At 41.1% G+C, this 19,977-nt stretch overlaps 1 protein-coding gene across 1 annotated transcript; it reads left to right on the forward strand.

The window, feature by feature from the left end:
- Positions 1–1,542: 1,542 nt before the first annotated feature.
- LOC124138593 lies at positions 1,543–6,858 on the forward strand. The gene is made up of 2 exons (XM_046505323.2): positions 1,543–1,704; positions 5,430–6,858. The coding sequence occupies exon 2, from the start codon at positions 5,435–5,437 to the stop codon at positions 5,999–6,001; it is 567 nt and encodes a 188-aa protein (XP_046361279.2). The 5' UTR covers positions 1,543–1,704; positions 5,430–5,434; the 3' UTR covers positions 6,002–6,858.
- The last annotated feature ends 13,119 nt before the right edge of the window (positions 6,859–19,977 follow it).

A 19,977-nucleotide genomic window follows, 5' to 3' on the forward strand; every position in this document is an offset into this window, starting at 1 on the left:
CTGGGACCATGTATTGCTCTGGTGATCAATGTTCACGTGTTCAGTGTCGGAATCTGCATTGTGACAAGTAGCCTTGTTACACATTGCAAGTCAGCTCTCAAGCGATGCTAGGACCTTTTCTACTCCACGGGAGATGTGCATAGGGTATCCCCTGAATGTCCAGACACAAAAACACCAAACATGTATAGAGGGTATTGTCATAGCATATCTTGTAGACTGGAGCTGTGGCATTTGTTTTGTGGTAACAAGTAAATAATGTCCCAAATGACTCAAAACAAGCAACACCACAAAATCCAACACGAAAATAAATTTTGAAACATTGTTCCAAAAATGTCAAACAATATATTTTTGGTTTCAAGAGGGTTTAGGCATCCGGAACACACCAGGGTCGAGGAAAACATATATCGGGATTTTCATAATTTCGAATTCATATTGGAATTCAAAACTGCTTACAGTTTAACTATCTTCCTGAGGTTTTCAGGACGGAACAAGTTGCAATCGATAGTATAGCAGTCAGAGAATAAAAAGAGCAGACATCGCATCAAGATGACGCCGATCAACGTCCAAACTGCGAGCTGAAGCGTCTGATCCGGAATTAATTACAAATTACTCGCCGTGTATAGCGAAACGTGTATTTCCAAGACGAACAAGTTGCATTGTCCTTCTCGAGATCACTTTATAAGCCACAATAATCAAAACTGCAAGATATGACGTCTTTTTAAGTCGAGGTCACACGTTTCTCGTTCATAAAGGAATCATAATATGCATACTTTCGTATCGAATGACGAATAATGTCTCTTTCTGATTGATTTTATGAAATTTTAGATCGCCAGACAAGAAAGAAACATGTTGTTCAGACAAGACGACAGTGAGATGTCAGGGCAAATAGTTAAGTTTTGTTTTTGTACAGTTGACAAACGAAACCTTCATCCAGTTGAACGTTACCAGCGAAACGTGATAGCACTCCCCGTTAGACTTAAAATCAAACGTATCTATCTCAGGGGTATTTCCTCGTCAATACTTTTATTTCATAGTCCTGTCTAAGATAATCCAGATAATAAATAACACCTCTTAGATTAACGTATGTCCAAGCCTCACTAATTACACATCGGATACGAATACACAAGCTACAACAACAACATGCAAATCTAACGACTCACGTTAAATTTCATCCTCTTAATCTATAAGGAGCCTCATCATGAACCTTAGCATTAATAAAGGCTACAAAGCACACCCCCGTTGACTGATGAAGCGCCACACGACACCATCCAAACCGCCATCCATCGGGCAATCCTTAATCCATCCGCGCAGCAACAACGATTCCCTCAAACTAAACTCGGGAAAGTAAAATCAATACATTTTCCAAATATGGAGTACAACCTCCAGTTCGACCCTGACGTTTAAAGTTCATACCTAACGGAACAGAAAACGTGTGACACTTTAACTAGATGTAAGCTGACACTGGCAGTAGGTTCGTGATGCGAGGCCATCGCTGATGCCTGCACGATATCGATCCTCCAACGCGTATCTGTCGGTAGAAAAGCGAGGCCGCGAAATCTCGCTGCCAGAACGCTTGTGACTCGCATGCTCTACACATCTGCAACTGGTGGAATGTGCTCTGTCTGCAACTGCAACATTTTGTGACTCTGATCCATATCAGGGTGCCGGACTTCTATACCCCAGCAACTTTGTCTATCTATACAGGTGGGTGATGTTTTATTTCTAACTCTACCCGTATTTACCCGTTTGTATATGTATACGAACTGTTTTGCTTCTCAAGGTCTTTTGAAAATTTCACTTACTTCATGTAAGTAAGTATAAAACGTCAACATCAGAGATTATTCTGCCTAGATTATCACAAATGTTTTAGATTTATTTGTGTGCATTGGTTTGATTGGAAATTCGAAAAATGTGAGAGAAATAATCGTGTTTGAAAATATTCAAGGACATTTATCATTTTCACATCCTTGACTGAAGTTCTTTCTGTTATCTGTGCTTTACTTTAGCGTTGTGCAAAAACTTTCTGATTTTGTTGTAGAACAAATTTGTAAAGAATGTCTGAGCTACTTTCTTTAAAACTTTGCTCTAAGTTAACTTAACCTTCAAATGAAATGTGATAAAAGTCCATATTTGTCCTTTCGCAAAAACATTAATAACAAACGCATATCATTTTAATGGTTATGGTTAAATGGTTATGCATACTTTTGACAATTATGTGAAGAAATGGTTTCAAACGATTCTGAAGACTGTTGTGAGTCACTGAAGAAAAGAGTTAAGCTCGCTGTACGTTTAGCTAAGGCCTCAGTGGTGCGGTGATGTAGTCTAGTGATTAAAACGTTAGCTCGTCACGCCGAAGACCCGGGTTCGATTCCCCACATGGGTACAATGTGTGAAGCCCATTTCTCATGTCCCCCGCCGTGACATCGTTTGAAAATTTCTAAAAGCGGCATAAGACCATACTCACTAACTAATGCCTCAGATCGAATGTAGTAATAGCGAAATGGTCACTGAGATTTATACAGTATCTTGAAGGAGTTCTAGAAGCATTTATGAAAGACCTGGTGCCACCCAAGGCTATATACTCTTCAGCTTGTGATGGCGTGTCGAGAAGACGTCAGCTGCGATAATACCAAATAAGCTTCAAGTCTACGTCAAAGGGCTTAATGCAGACAGTCATCCCACACACTGTGCTTACCTAAATGTTACCCATGGCATTTCTACATAATGTAGAAACTCTAAAACTCTATGTGTCGGTTTGGATATAGCGCTTTGATTGAAAGACTAATAACAAGAAAGGTTTCAATGGCAGCGAGTAAATAATTCACAATTTATATTCGTGAACAGATTATTAGAATCCCTGCATAAAGGGTTATTCATATAAAGGGTTATTGTTATTCAGATTCAAAGATTGAATGAGATTATTTCTTTTCTTGTGTGTGCTTTTGCGGTTGCATTGTCGATAAAACTTTTGTGCAGCCTTTTCGACCTTTCACCATTATTGACCAAACGCTGGGCGAATGTATAATTTGATCGTTATATTATGTGAGATCCATGCTCTGACTACTACTAAATGCCCATTTTCCCCATCCGTAACCCTGAAATGTGCTCACACAAAATATCCTTGATCTGTGAGCTTTTAGTTGAATATTATATTCAGGATAATTTCTTGTGTTTATTATTTCATATTAATTGGTTCGTATAAAATGTTTTTTATCAATTAATTAGTCTGAATATGCTATAAAAGCTATGTTCTGAAAATATATTAATTCCGTTATCAGTGATGTATAAACAGTTGCCTGTCGAAGCACAAACATATTTATCATGGGATAACAAAATATTATTGCAACAATGTACATGTATGATTTTTAAGAAATTATCAATTTCAATAACAGCTGGAGGTTGCATCGACAACATATTATCATAGATAACATGAAAACATTTCTGTCACGATCAAGCAAATGCGAACAGAAAATATCTAAAAACGCAAATGGTTTTCGATTTATGGATCGATATGCTAGAAGCTGGTGTTGTTGCGAACACTGGCTGCGTTATAAATATCAAAGCTATGTGGTAACGCCCTGCTTAAGAAATCAGTCGGACTCGTATATTCAAGCGACAGCTGCACCCAATACTACAGGTTACGCGACCTATGTTGTTAGCCATGTGTCTGCCTTTGTAGGGTGATTAAGAGACACCACCTAATTACCTACAACGGTCGAACAAATCCGCCCAAGGTGGAGAATGGGTTGAGTCTGACCTATAAGCCGATTTGATACTTGCTCGAGGACGTGAGTGCCCTACTTACGACCTTGCTGAAAGGTCTTCGGGATTGGACAGTAAACAAGACATTTTACACGTTAGGTCGACCCTAATCATAACAAATTTTCTATTAAATATAAACAGAATCGTATAGTTCCGACAAATACAGGGGCTGAAATTAGACTTTGGAACACACGGCGGTGGTTGGCCTATTGGTTAAAGCGTTCGCTGGTCACGCAGAAGGCCCGGTTCGATTCCTATAAAAACTTCAGTGTGTGACGTCCATGTTTGTTGTACATGTCTGATATTGCTTGAATATTGCTAAACGCGGCATAAATCTTCATTCACTCTCTTACATGGTATGAAGGATGTTATCGGTGGTGTTAATGTAAAATAATGTAAAATAATGTATGTACGCAACTGTTACAAGGCTAAGTCATACATAGGTAGCAACGGTTGCCAGACTGATTTTGCTTCATGGGAGACGGTAATGCACGAGTGTAAAATAATGTATGAACGCAACTGTTACAAGGCTAAGTCATACATAGGTAGCAACGGTTGCTAGACTGATTTTGTGCGTGGGCTGCCTGAAAACTGAGACTAGATGTTCTCGAAACCATTGAGAAATACAAGCGGGATCATTTTTCTGGTTTGCGTGGATTTCTTAGTCATGGTTTGAGGAAAGCTAGATAATGTAAAATCGATATGCTAAAAAGAGTAGTTTATATCTTATTTTTCTTCCTGTTGTACTTTGTTTTTGTAGCAACTAACATAACAGAAATTGCTAAGTGGTAAATGTTTTGTAAGGGACATTGACGTTGAATTAGTAAATGGACCAGTCAGCATTTACAATGTTACACTATGTATGCAAATAATTAATCGGTTGCTAATGCGCAAATATTCAATACTTTCTAATAGTAGCAATGTCTTTTAATAACCTCAAACTATTCGTTTTAGTGCTCGGTGTTTGCTAAGCTAGATTTGTGAATGACCAAGAGAAAGACATTAGCCCTAATCGATATAGACATTCTTATAAGAAAAAAGCGTAGTAGTGTTTCCTTCGAATGTTGAAGTGCATAGTTAGCAATTATATCTTGAATTCTCTCAAGGAAGACAAAGGCATAAAAGAAGAGCGATGCATGCTTAAGTGAGACTGTTTATCCCAATGTGATTAATGAAATCGATTGAGCCTAATATATTCTATTATACACCTGAATCTATTGATCTAAAGCATGTAACGGTGCGTCAAACTCGTCTACCCTGTTTGCATAATCTAACAACCTGAAGTTGCATGCTGGGTGCAATGTTCTATTTACTCCAGTGATATTAGCAGAATGTCAAGTTAAAACGTTGATAAAAAGGGTTGATAGGATCGGTTATAAGCATATAGTGACAGGTGGCTTGTGTCAGCTATGCACGAAATCATCCTACAAAATGCACTTTCTCTTGTGGCTAAAACATTCTACGTGTTCTTTGATCAGATGGACAATGGGTAGCCTAGTTAAAGCGTTTGCTCGTCACTTCGAAGATGTGTTCAATTCCTAAAATGGTTACAATGTGTGAGCCCGTTATTGGTGTCTACCGATGTGATATGTTACGTACTGCTGATTCTGAATTAAACCATCAATGCATGTGTATATCAATACTTATGATTCTTTTTCTTATTTCAGCAACCATGTTCATGTCTCCAGCTCTTACAAGTGTAACAAGGGACAGTGATTCTGGATTCGGTTTGATGCACCTGAACGCCTTAAATGGTTCAACGTCGATTATCTCCGAGTCCAGTTTCGGCCCACGCCACTACGTCAACGATGAACATGTCTCATCAACCTTTTTTCAAAACTTCAATTACTATCCCAAAGACTCTTTGAAATCCCCTGCCGTAAGGCGGTCAAGGCCCGTGTCCCCACTACCGCCACAAAGGTCAAAGGCAAAGTCACCCTACTTGCCAAGGAAGAGTTCAAAGAACTGTCGAAGTGAAACAGATGTTTGTGGTGTGTGTGATGAGATGACAGAGAATAACCTCCTCAAGAACCATTTCACTAAGAACCAGATTGAGGTTAATGATGGCCATTGCAAACACGATCGTGAAGGAAAGTCAAAGAGGAACAGTAACACAGTGGATATCAGAGTGACAAAGAGCCTGAACTTTGACTCCCTCTCCTTGTACTCATCCCCGTGTAAAGAAAACAAGCATTCGACAAAACGAACAAATAAGACGTACAAATGTCAAACAAAATGAACTCTTTAATACCTTCATACTATCATCACCATCGTCGCCATCGTCGTCATCAGCATCAGCATCACCATCACCATCACCATCGCATCATCATCATCATCATCGTCGTCGTCGTCGTCAAAGTCATCATCATCATCATCTGGACTCATAATAAGAGTTATCACATGATCATCATATGACTGTAGGCAAACGAGGATTTTCTTCTGGTGTGGTGGTTCAACACCTCGAATCAAGTGATCCAAATATCCGGTGCAGTTTACCACCTATTTCGGACAAAAGGACAATGGTGTTGTTCAAGTACAGATAATCGATCATAACACCCCCGATCAGTGTTTGCATTGATCATTGAACATATTGACTCGTTATAAGAAATGTGAAACATTTCCGACCATGATACCAATTTCTGCATGTACCCGCCCTCTCTGCGGATGAATGTGTTTCATTGGTAACTACTAGTTTGGTAGTCAACGTAGTGATAATGGACGATGAAAATAGTACTTTCGTGAATTCTTGTTACTGGCCAAAATAATCGTAATAAGAATTTTGTCCGTTATGTTTGTTAACAATTTGTCTCAAATTTAATTTGAAATAATTTATTTTGTTTGGAGAAGTAACATTGTGACACGTTTTTAGACGTTCGTTATTGTACGAATAATAATAACTTCAAATCGTTTGTGAGACTTTGTTGACAATGTACTATTTTCATGGTTGTACAACTAAATCCTAAGTTTCATTTGATTGTTTACAAATGAAGATTTTGTAGATGAAACGCACATCTTGTATATACTTTTTACGTACAAATGTAAATAAAGTTAAGGAGTTATTTTTCTCCTTGGCATTTTTATACGAATAAACCAATCCATGATATACCTTTTCTTGTGTGATGATTGTGTTGCTGAAGTAAAGTGGTCCTTTAAGACACAGATGTAAAAACTGAATGCCAAGTTTTGATATTCTTTGAGAATTTATGAAGGACGACTTGTGGTTGTAATATAGCTGTGGTAAAGGTTATCACTATTTTCATGACTGTTGTTACGCCAATGCACGTTCACGTGCACACAGACACGTTCATTAATACATATCGTGTTGTGGAATTCATGGACACATGGCAACATTATTAATAGTACAAGATACACTAAGAGAGAGAATATATGTGTGTCAACTTCTTTATGAGGAACACAGCGTTACAAAGTATATGCTTACTCCTTTATTAGGTGAATGAAGGAGTAAGCATATACTCCGAAACGTTGTGTTCCTCGTAATAAAAACGTTGACTTTCATATTTTCTCTCTCTTAAAATTAAATGTGAGTTCACTTCTAAATGCCATTCAAGGACTACAAGATACTACTCAGTTGAGTCCAGGCAGAAAACTTATCATGGTAATAAAACCCGGTCAACAGATTATTTATGAGAAACTGGTCATGTTAGCCATGAACGTTTTATTACATTTTGCGGCTGTGCTGACTTTCTTGATGACCTTGAATGAATTTATAATCTCTTCTGTGCTGTTTCGAGAGAAAACAAACACGATTTTTCAAAACGCTTTCATTCATGGCTTTAGTAAAAGGAAATACGGTTTTAGGTTTCTTTAGGTGTCAATAATTCATTAAAAATATATTCTATTTTCTTATGAGAGAAACGACAATTGTTAACGTGTCAGTGACTTGTCCTTGAGATACAAACATGTATGAATCCTCCTTGGTCTGGTGGTAGACCGTCCGCCCGGACAGCAGAAGGTCGGGATTTCGATCCCCGGCCGCGCCATACCAAAAGACGTTAAAGATGGTACTTCTTGTTACCCTGTCTGGTGCTCGGCATTAAGGGGATAAAAAAAGGACTGGTCGGGTCAGAGTCACTATACTGTGTCTGATCTTGGTATTCGTGTTAAACTGCGGCATGGAATCTTCGTTCGCTAGGACTATAAAATCGACATTAGTCGAGACAAGCACACACACACACACACACACACACACACACACACACACACACACACACATTCACACACACACACACACACACACACACACACACACACACACATACACACACACACACATCACCGTCATGGGCACAATACAAACTTGCAAAGTCGTTCAACCTTCACCACTTTTTCCAAGTTCCCACGGAATCCAAACTCAGTAACCCCAGAATGGCCAAGAGTAGATACCAACGAACAGTGAAATGGAATACTAAATGACTGGTTCACAACACCTGAGTACAGTACAATGCCACAGGGAGACACACATGTTGACAAGACCACAGATACATGTCAAAGTAGAAACTTCCTGCACTGATATTACTCACGTTACAAGACTACGAGTACAAAAGCTAATACGGTATTAGTCAGGTTAAAACAAGTGGGGGCAAGGTGAAGGGCGGGTGTTAATAGCCAGAAGGCACAGTGACCTGGCAGGATTAAGTTGCATAAAGTGACACATCTTGTCTTGTTGGCACGGACGCTTTAGCAGAGAGGATCAATGACCATGGGTTCCAATGCCAAGTTTGTCTAGTCATATTCCTCAGTGTGCAAGCAACATGGCAATTCTGGGTCTCGGAATAACGTCAAACGTCTATGCCTTGCATCCCTTTGTCGCGACGTTATGTGATAGAGAAACCAGTTGGGACGATTCCTCAGGGAATTTATCCGGATTTAATTATTTCCGAATTAACGAATAGGCGCGTTAAAATTGTATTTGTGAGGGCGTTCTTTGAGAGGTTTCCGTACAACCGAGGTTCGTAATAACGAGGTTTCATGGTACTTTTGCAAACACTGATGCTAGTTTCGATTATATTGTTTGTAGACTAAAATAACTTTTTAAAATTTCTAAATCTGAACAATTTTCCTTCCTTTCTTGAGGATCCTGGATATCATACACTGTATCAGTCGAAATTAAGGCACTATTGACTGACATCAATAATTAACATGCTATTTGGTATCCTTTCTCGGGAGCACCTGGTGTCATCACTAATTTTCAGTGATACATTCATGCAGTTGTAACTGTAATTGCTGAATGTAATTACGCCAAAGGGGATTCGAGACTGGTTAAACTCTGTCGTGGACGTAACATATTTTCCATATATTAATTTACATTTACATTTTCTTAATTATCACTATATATTTGGAATGAGAAATGAAAGCGTGTACGAAAGCTGTTCTTAACAGAACTTAAGAAATACACAAGGTTAACTGAGTATCTAAGTCGTTGTCGCGTTGTCTTGCACGTATTTGCTAAAAACTCAATTCCTTGGACGTAGCTTTATAAATCCTTGCTATGGCTAGAAATGCACCGCGCACTTGGGCCAAGGTAAACGGCTGCCCCGTGTCTTTGCACACACATCCGACGTCACAGTGAAAGGCGTTCACGCAAGAGGGTTTTAGGTGCGTCCTCGCTACTTACTTATTCATTGGTTCTTTTCCGTATAACTAGTTCGGACTAAAACTATATAAGACTGCATGCATTAATGAAGTCTATTATCGTAACGTTTTTGTGACGCATGTCCTTGAGAAGGGCAACATACCTTTGAAATGTATTTTAACGAATTTCATATCCCACAATATTACTAGAAGACCAACCTGTAGGTCCCGTGACCAAATCATGGAAACAAAGGTTTGAAAGTGTTTTTGAGTTTCCTGATGTATACTGAACAATTTTAACTTGGGCTGCCCGGTTGAAAATCCCGGGCATTTTGGGGAAGGGTCAACAAAGGTCACACAGGGGTCAAAATTCAAAATTGTGTCGATATGCATATCAAATTACTCGTCCAGTCATAAGACACCTAGAAATATATAGTTTGTTATACTTCCGACCTTAAATGGGGTAGCTATGGCCAAAAACGTTGAAAGGTCAACGCACTTTTGGCAGTCGGTGAAATTCACAAACACAGTTAACATTGTCCGATAGTCATGATTTTAGTGTCTAATAATATGTTTTCTGACATGACAAATTCAACCAAGCAACTTTCAAAAGTAAAAAGGGTTACTTTGGCCTTGAAAATCGAATATGGTTGGCTGCATGAAGAATTGTAATGCTTCAGCAAAGTCACAGGATCCTTGGCCAATAACGCAGCATATTTCAGAATCCATTGTCCAGTAATGCTTTTCTAACCTTACTTTAGTGCACAGTTCATCATCCTACTCTGTGTCATACAGATCAGATGCAGAGTCGGAATCACTGTCACAATCACTTGAATCTAGAATCTGTGTCCGATTCTACAGAGCAGTTTGCTCTGGCATCACTCAGATGTTGAGGCAGTGCTGGCTGTGAATACCGTATTGGCAAGTAAGCATTTCTGGACAATGGATTCTGAAATATGCTGCGTTATTGGCCAAGGATCCTGTTTCCAATGACTTTGCTGAAGCATGGCAACCATTTTCGATTTTCAAGGTCAAGGTAACCCTTTTTACTATTAAAAGTTGCTTGGTTGAATTTGTCATGTCAGAAAATATATTAGACACTAAAATCATGACTATCGGACAATGTTAACTGTGTTTGTGAATTTCACCGACTGCCAAAAGTGCGTTGACCTTTCAACGTTTTTGGCCATAGCTCCCCCATTTAAGGTCGGAAGTATAATATATTTCTAGGTTCCTTATGACTGGCCGAGTAATTTGATATGCATATCGGCACAATTTTGAATTTTGACACCTGTGTGACCTTTGTTGACCCTCCCCCAAAATGCCCGGGATTTTCAACCGGGCAGCCCAAGTCAAAATTGTTCAGTAAACATCAGGAAACTCAAAAACACTTTCAAACCTTTGTTTCCATGATTTGGTCACGGGACCTACAGGTTGGTCCTTGACTATATCCACAATTGTTGCCTGAGTGAGTTGGGTCTAACACAGCATTGAACAGTATTGCAATGATAGCCTGGTGAGTCATCTCAACGTGGGAGTTAAGTGAGTGAGTGGGGTTTTACGCCGCTTTTAACAATATTCCAGCAATATCACGGCGGGGGACACAAGAAATAGCCTTCAGGCATTGTACCCATATGGCGAATCGAACCCGGGTCTACTGCGCGACGAGCGAGCGCTTTAAACACGAGGCTGTCCCACTGCCCCAATGTGGGAGTAAAGTACAGAGTGACGACAGTGTGCTGAAACGCAAGAGCACGGACATGGTGTAGACAAACCCATGATCTAACTCTGAATCTGGGCTTCGAACCTACAATCATCTGATTTTGACACAGCCAAAAAGAGCACTCGGCTTGTTGTCCTCCCTGATTTACAGGAAAGACCTCATCGTATATTGATATATTCCAGATTCCAGATGAAAATACTGTGAGTTTCAATTATGAAACCTCCTTGGTCTGGTGGTAGACCGTCCGCCCGGACAGCAGAAGGTCGGGATTTCGATCCCCGGCCGCGTCATACCAAAAGACGTTAAAGATGGTACTTCTTGTTACCCTGTCTGGTGCTCGGACAAGGACTGGTCGGCTCGGAGTCACTAAACTGTGTCTGAGCTTGGTATTCGTGTTAAACTGCGGCATGGTATCTTCGTTCGCTAGGACTATAAAATCGGCATTAGTCGAGACAAGCGCACACACACACACACACACACACACACACACACACACACACACACACACACACACACACACACACACACATCACCGTCATTGGCACAATACAAACTTGCAAAGTCGTTCAACCTTCACCACTTTTTCCAAGTTCCCACGGAATCCAAACTCAGTAACCCCAGAATGGCCAAGAGTAGATACCAACGAACAGTGAAATGGAATACTAAATGACTGGTTCACAACACCTGAGTACAGTACAATGCCACAGGGAGACTTAGCGTTCTACAATGAGCAACTAGAATCTATATTCCCGCACCTATTGGCCTTACCTGCAGGTTTCTTGTTCATTGTTTCCAAGAAGAAGACACGTTCACACAGTTCTGGAATGCTTTGTAAATGGGCACCAGCATACATCACAACATCACTTGGGGCACGGGTGGCCGCGCCGTCCTTATTATAAGTGCCGTTATTCCCTGTGCACTGACTTCCTGTGTCAATGTATTCTGACGAACAGTGTTACCCGTGAAGATCCGGGTTAGAGTAGGTCTTCAGCAACCCATGATTGCCTTTAAAGACGTAAAAGTCGACTAACGGGATCGGGTGGTAAGGCTCGCTGACTTGGTTGATGCATGTTATCGCATCCCGATTGCGTGGATCGATGCTCATGATGTCAATCACTGGATGGTCTGGTCCAGAGCTGCATTATTGCGGCGTTAAACAAAAAACCAGTGTCTATGCAGACTGAATTTCAGTGCATATCGTATACTGACATACAATTTATGTGAATAATGACATACAAAGCCTATGCATACTGACATACAGTGCCCATGTATTCAGACATACTTTGCCCCGAAGGGATTTCTGGTTAGAATAGGTCCCAAACAACCTAAATGGATCAGGTTTGGTGACTTGGTACACTGCCTACTTGGTTGTTGTTGTCTGTTTGTTGTTTAACGCCGCACTCAGCAATATTCAAGCTATATGACGGCGGTCTGTAAATAATCGACTCTGGACCCGACACTCCAGTGATTAATACCATGAGCATCGATCCACGCTGGATCGATGACATGCATCAACAAATTCAGCGAGCCTGACCACCCGATCCCGTTAGTCGCCTCTTGCGACAAGCATACTCGCCTCTTATGGCAAGCATGGGTTTCTGAAGACCTATTTTACCCCGGATCTTCACGGGTCGAAACGTCGAAATCGATGACATGGATCAACCAAGTCAACGAGCCTAATCACCCGATCCCGTTAGTCGCCTCTTAGGACAAGCATAGTCACCTTTTATGGCTAGCATGTGTTGCTGAAGACCTATTGTTACTCGGATCTTCACGGGTTCACTGCATACTAACAACGAGGGACGTTGCTCATAATATGAATCCCAAATGCTGGGGTCTGTAATTGGTTTGCCCTACCTAGCTCGTAAATGTCCTTACGAAACATGTGTCTGTCAACTCTTCAATAAAATTACAAAATGTAAATTCTTTCCCGTCGTATAGAAAAAAGTTCACGGGAAAACAAACGGAGATAGCCAGGCTCCTTAACGACTCCCTGCTCTTGTACATCCTGGCAACAAGAATATGACGCCAACTGTCCATTGCTGAACTTTCCCTTCATGTCGAGCAATGTCCCAGCAGCTCCAGCCTGTGTGTCTACATTTTACAACTGTTGAGGAACAATCGAACAATCTACGACGATTTCAAAGAGCGTCATACGACTCTTGCTCAATAGTTGTTTGATCAGGGCTACGACATTCCAGGCCTCAGCAAAACATTCGAAACATTTTATGGTAGACATATGGAGGACATTTTCCAAATTTGAGGCATCAGTGACAAAAATGATGTCCCTATTTTGACTTGTACCATATATACCAGACAATCCAGTGATTGACATCATGAGCATCGATCCACGCAATTCGGATACGATGACATGCATCAACAAATTCAGCGAGGCTGACCAACCGATCCCGTTAGTCGCCTCTTGCGACAAGCATAGTCGCCTCTTACGGCAAGCATGGGTTGCCGAAGACCTATTTTACCCCGGATCTTCACGGGTCGAAACGTTTAGTAAACATCCATTGCAAGCATTATAGGGCAATTTGTCCAACATGAGCAGACAATGGCAGAAATGCTGATCCTGGACAAGATGTGATATGGGTGAATTCATTATGTTGTCACCATCTCGGCAGTTTTGTGGACAAAACCGCTTTGTCATGCCTCGTTCTTTCAACAACAAAGATCGTGATTAGTTTCGTGTTTATATCGCGCGGAACGTTTTTACCGGACCAAACACTCCCCGAGGAGCAGTGATGTGTAATGAAAAATTTATAAAGCCTTTAAACACGGGTCGATTGCGAGCATGAATATTTACAAAGTTCCTGTATCCAATGGTTTTAATGATGTGTTTCTGTAGGTCTATATTGGTATCGATTCACGTCATAGTGTATTGCTGGCTTTGTGTGGACCATGTGAGATTGCGTGAGTACGTAAATGGGAGTGAGTTTGGATGGTTGAATGAGTGAGTGAGTGAGGTTTTATGCCGCTTTAAGCACTATTCCAGGGATTCGAACCCGGGCCATCGGGTATTTGTAAATATATATAGACATTCCCAACGCGATAGTACGGGAAACGACTCTTTAAGACTATCGGGGTTTCACCAATAGCGGCTGTGCCGTCTTATTCTGGAGAACACTGGTTCGGGCCAAATAAGGTCTTCAGTGACCGGGGGCACGAGTTGCCCAGTCGTCTAAGGCGCCGCGATTCGCTGTGCAGAGTTGCGTCCCTTGGGCACGCCAGAAACCTATGATTGTGGGTTCGAATCCCGGTTCGCCCCATTAATGTTTCTAGGTTTGTCAGCACCATACCCATGCTCGTGGGTTTCACCGAAGTGGTAAACGTCTTAGACCTGCATCACTTCGGGCTTTCCTCCCACATTAAGCTGGCACGCCGTGATATAACTGGAATACAGTTAAAAGCGGCGTTAAACCCAACTCACTCACTCACTCTTCAGTGACCACTGCTTGTCTAAGTAAAGAGGACTGCTGTAACAGGGTAATCGCAAGTTTGACTTGGGTGATTGTACATGTATGTGATCGGGACCCGGCGACAGGAGTCGGTGTTCATGCTATCAATCACTGATTTGGCTGTCCAAGGCATACCTATTTACAGGCCACGATCATATAGATGGAACTGTGCTTTAAAACAATATTAACTTAATCACTATTCTGAAAGGAAGACAGTCTGTAAAGCAAATATAACAGATTGGAGGGCACGGATGGCCAGTCGTCTAATGCGTTGTAATTCAATATGCAGAATTGTATCCCTTTGGCATGCCAGAATCCAATGAATGTTGGTTAACGCCGCACTCAGCAATATTCCATCCATATGACGACGGTCAGTAAGTAATCGAATCTTGACCAAACAATCCTGTGATTAATATCATGAGCATCGATCTGCGCATTTGGAATACGGTGACATGCATCAACCACGTCATTGAGCCTGACCACCCGACCTCGTTAGTCGCTTCTTACGACAAATATAGTCGTCTCTTACAGCAAGCATGGGTTGCTCTACCCGGATCTTCATGGGTCCGTGATAATACTGACATATTGCAAACAATAAGAGACATTAAACCAAACTAATCCCCCCAGCTATGATCCCATCAGCTTAAACAACATTTACATAAAAAACATTCAACAATCAGGGCAATACAACGACCTGTGCTACCGGTCGCATGGTGAGATCAAAGGACAATAAAACATAACCTAGGAATATTATCTGTTTTTGAGCCCAGGTCTCCAAGACAAGCACTAGCATTCCATTATCATGCGAACTTATATCTCCCGTTTCCCTGTTACCCCGCAGGGGAATCGCATTGATTTCTGACCATTCCCTATTACGTTGGTGATAATGATTTTGATATAACGGTCTTCGCATGGGTTTACGACTTTTTCGTGTCGTACTAGGTATCCATGTCATTCGTCTGTCTCTCCTTTCTGTTATAACTATCATTAATTCAGCTTTATAGAAAAACTAAACATTGTAAAGCTCTTTTCACACTGTTCCACCTGTTAGGATACGACATCGCTTGTCCTTTGTGCCCTATGGAGTCTTTCGTCGGACAATCGAGACAGGTTAATGGCTGGCGTTGCTGTTTTTATATTTTTATAACCCGTCATTATGTGAAATAAATTTCAGTCATACATCAGACTTCTGAAACAGGCTTTATCGGTATGCAATAGGGATTCAGCATGTTTACAATGCATTAAGGACAATACATTCTAGTTGGTATTGTCCCTAGTGTCGAATGAGCATTGCCAACGTAGTCATGCCTGACGAACCATTGTCCGGGGTTTCAATTGTCCTGCTCAATACTATACATTGTAGGTTCCTGAAATCAATCGGCTTTAACTATGTATTGTATACCGGGAGTAGATTGTATATGAAGGTTTGACTTCAAGCATGGCTACACCGTATAAATATGGTGTATTTTTGAATTATTTAGTAGATTCAACTAACAGCAACCAACCAACCCGCAGCCTACCAGGGAATCAGTGTTGTATTGTGTGAAATTCGATTTATTGGTTTCAGATCCGGCATCTTAACGAAGATAATATTTCCTGATCCGGGTAACATTAAATGTCCACGGACATTACCTCTTGTCTCTTTGAATCCGGCTTCCTATTTTCAACTTCAAGGAGCAACCACACTTCTGGTCAATATAAACCTTCCCAACGCTTTCACGTCTTGAGTCTCGTTGAGATCCACAAAGAACCATAGCTGTAGGTTTATCGTAAGTCTTTGTTTGAAGCATGGGCGTTACGCCAGTCTTAAAGCTGAACTTGCTTTCTGGAAAAAGCCCGGGACGCTATCAAGATAGTGTCCTACATAATAAAGTCCCGGGGGACATTGTACTCCAGTACAATTGCCCTGGGAAGTTGATCCTGGTTCACCATGCTCCCGGACAGTGATATCTGGGGACCAATGACAAGCATTGACGAGGAACCATTTCCGGGGTTAGGGGTCAAAGTCGATTAGAACCCAACGTCTCATTTTCCAGGATTTAATATCCGCTTTCAAATATTGACAAAAAGATCATTCCTATATTGACCAATACACCAACAACAAAACAACAACATGTTGTTCGTGTAAATGATAACACGTAATACGTGTACATACCAATTAAAAAAGATTATGTAATTATGTTTCGGAGGTCTGACCTTTTGGATTGATCACTGACTAACGCAACCCTTTGTGGTATATTTCGTCACTGGCTCCTAATTTCGACACTTGCTACCAGTGGACAATGCTTGCTTTTTCACTTGCCGAAATTGTTAGGTGGCTTGTTTGGAAGATTTGCACACTATAACGGAGAATTGTTATGCTCAAAATATGAATGTTTAAAGAAACGCTGGTGGGGAGAGAGGGTTTACTGATGACACGTTTCTTAGTTTCATACGCTTCGGTCCTATCACAGTGAGTGAGTGTGGATTTACGTCTCTTCATCACTATTTCAGCAATATCACGGCGTTGTGTTTACGCATTGTACCCATGAAGGGAAACAACCGGGTTTTCGGCGTGACGAGCAAGCGATTTAAACACTTGGCTTCCCCACGGCCCTATCCAATGCTGAAACATACATGTATGTTGCAAAACATGCGGTGTCTCTCAAGCAGGTGAATTTGACTTGCCTTTGCATGTGTTTGTGACGAGTGTCACCGGAGGGACACCTTTTCGCGGACACATGGTATCACCACTATTTCATAGTGATTCATAGACACATGCTCATGATATACTCGGAGTCGTACAGTCGACTGCTTTGGGGGGGGGGGATTTCTTGTGAATATGGAAAGGGTTTTGTAGTTTTTATTCGATATATAGAGTCCTTTTTTATTCGGTAGGTCGACGCGAGAGCTGAAAGATTGCTCATGCGGTGTTAAGCAATAATTACTCACTCACTCACTCGGTAGGATGAGACGGTAATGTGGATGCAATCCCTAAAGAACAATTTGGTTTGTATGATCCCAAGGGAGCTGAACATGCAATTGAAATGCACTATGATCTGTTAGATAATAAATAAATGAAATTCCCTTCCCGCACTGCCGCACGAAGTGGAGTGTCGCTCTTTAATGGTCTTTTCTATTACTATGAACATCAAACCATTAAGGTTTTGTGACGTCATCTGAATCCAATACCAGGATGAGACATTTCATGTTTTTTTCGGTTGCAACGCTTGTAATCATTGTCAATATTAATAGCGGTACATGAAACAAACATGCAACAATGTAAGCAAGTGAGTGAATCGGTGATTATTGTATAAATTGCCACTACATCTGTTAGCTTTTCATGACCGACATAGTGATTAACGAATAAAGCGAATATATACTACCCTAAAAAACGAAAATTACATGGTGAGTGAGTTGTGTTTAACACCGCTTCTAACAGTATTCCAGTTATATCACGGCGTGTCAGCTTAATGTGGAAAGAAAGCCCCAATTGATGCAGGTCGTAGACGTTTACAACATCGGTGAAACCCACGACCACGGGTATGGTGCTGACAAACCTAGGAACATAATCGGGGCGAATCGGGATTCCAACCCACAATCATATGTTTCCCAAGGGACGCAACTCTGCTCAGCGAATCGCGGCGCCTTAGAAGACTGGGCCACCCGTGCCCCCAACAGACGTTAAATACGGATTTTGTCTCTTTGCTCCTCCGTGGAGGTTTATAAACGGTCCCGCCAAATTAACACCTGCTCGAAGTGAAGGTTGCATTTTGAGCTTATATACAGGTACCATCACATGGCTACCTGGCCTTGTTTTGTTTGCTCTTCTGGGCACACTCACGTGCACGTGTTCTCATTTCTGCTTTTCCTGATTATAATGTCAGGTTTGTTCACATGACATGATTTCCTGCTTCGTGATTGTGGTTAACAATGAGTTTGGTTTCCCAGTTATGTCGTGACAGGATAATTGGAAATCCTTATCAAAAGGAAAAAAACATTTAGCATCTCTTAACGGAACAAGTAATTACTAGCTTCAGACAATGACGTTTCAAATTCAGAGACAATGACTTCGTCCTTTTGACAATGCAGTGTAACAAGTATTCATCCTCCCGAACCTAGGCAAGTTTTCTAAATTCAGCATCTTCGATTTCATGAGGGAGTGAATGAGGGAGTGCTTTCAGGGAAAACCCCAAATCATGCAGGATCCCGAACGCAGCAGTACACTGAACAGAGTTGCCTATATTTACCGTGGCATAACATGATAATAATAATAATTAATTTCAAATTTCACCTGTTTCCAATAACAGTAGATCAGGAATTGAAAGCATTTTGCATTACGCAATCATGTTATCCTAACAATAAACGGAGTGTCACCTTTGCTGGGGATGGCACAGCACTCGCTTTGCTGCTTTGATAAAAAGAAAATTCAAATATTCCTCCAAAATGGAGTGTGTGGAGATAAAAAAACACGTTCTTCCTTTATTTGCAGGATATCTACTATGGAGTAAGTAAGTGAGTGAGTGGTAGTTTGTCAGAATCTCTGATGCTCCATGGTTGTGTTTCTTGCTTTCTTGGCACAATTTCTCTGGATGTCTAAAACCTGCGTTTTTTTCTCCACATTTAACTGAAAGCACTCACTCACTCACTCACTCACTCACTCACTCACTCACTCACTCACTCACTCAGTATGGTCGTGTAATATGTGTTGGCTGAAGACGCAAGACTCGTGATCAGTGCTTCACTATGACTGAACGTTACGTGACATTTGGCATTATCTTGGCTCGGCTAAAGATGGTCCTGAGCCTGCGTTCTGTAGCTAGTCGTGTCTGAAGCAAGCGAATAGTAACGTTTACGCCAGCCCCATCGCGCCGCCACTTAACCAGCTGGCTACCTGAGCTTATCTACTGCAGAGAATTATTTGTTCCCAGTTATAATAATACAAGGTTGTACGATGCGTGGCTTATCACCATACAAACAAACCGGCGCAGACACGGGAACAAGATTCTTCAGCTGTGCTTTCCTTACACATATTGTGCAAGTGAGTGGGAAGAAGGAGGTACAATTTCCATTTGCGTGTTTAATTTTAATGAATAATATAATTGGTTTCAAGTAACACAAGAGAGATTGTAAGGTGATCGGTGTATACTTTCAAGTTCAGTATGTTGATCACGTTCAGAATGTTGATCACGTTCAGTTTGTTGATCACGTTCGGTATGTTGATCACGTTCGGAATTTTGATCACGTTCGGTATGTTGATCACGTTCAGAATGTTGATCACGTTCGGTATGTTGTTCACGTTCGGTATGTTGATCACGTTCAGAATGTTGATCACGTTCGGTATGTTGTTCACGTTCAGTATGTTGATCACGTTCAGTATGATGATCACGTTCAGTATGTTGATCACGTTCAGTTTGTTGATCACATTCAGTTTGATGATCACATTCAGTACGTAGA

This window comes from Haliotis rufescens, unplaced genomic scaffold (assembly GCF_023055435.1).
Source record: "Haliotis rufescens isolate VD_foot unplaced genomic scaffold, xgHalRufe1.0.p SCAF_17, whole genome shotgun sequence".
Lineage (NCBI taxonomy): Eukaryota > Metazoa > Mollusca > Gastropoda > Lepetellida > Haliotidae > Haliotis > Haliotis rufescens.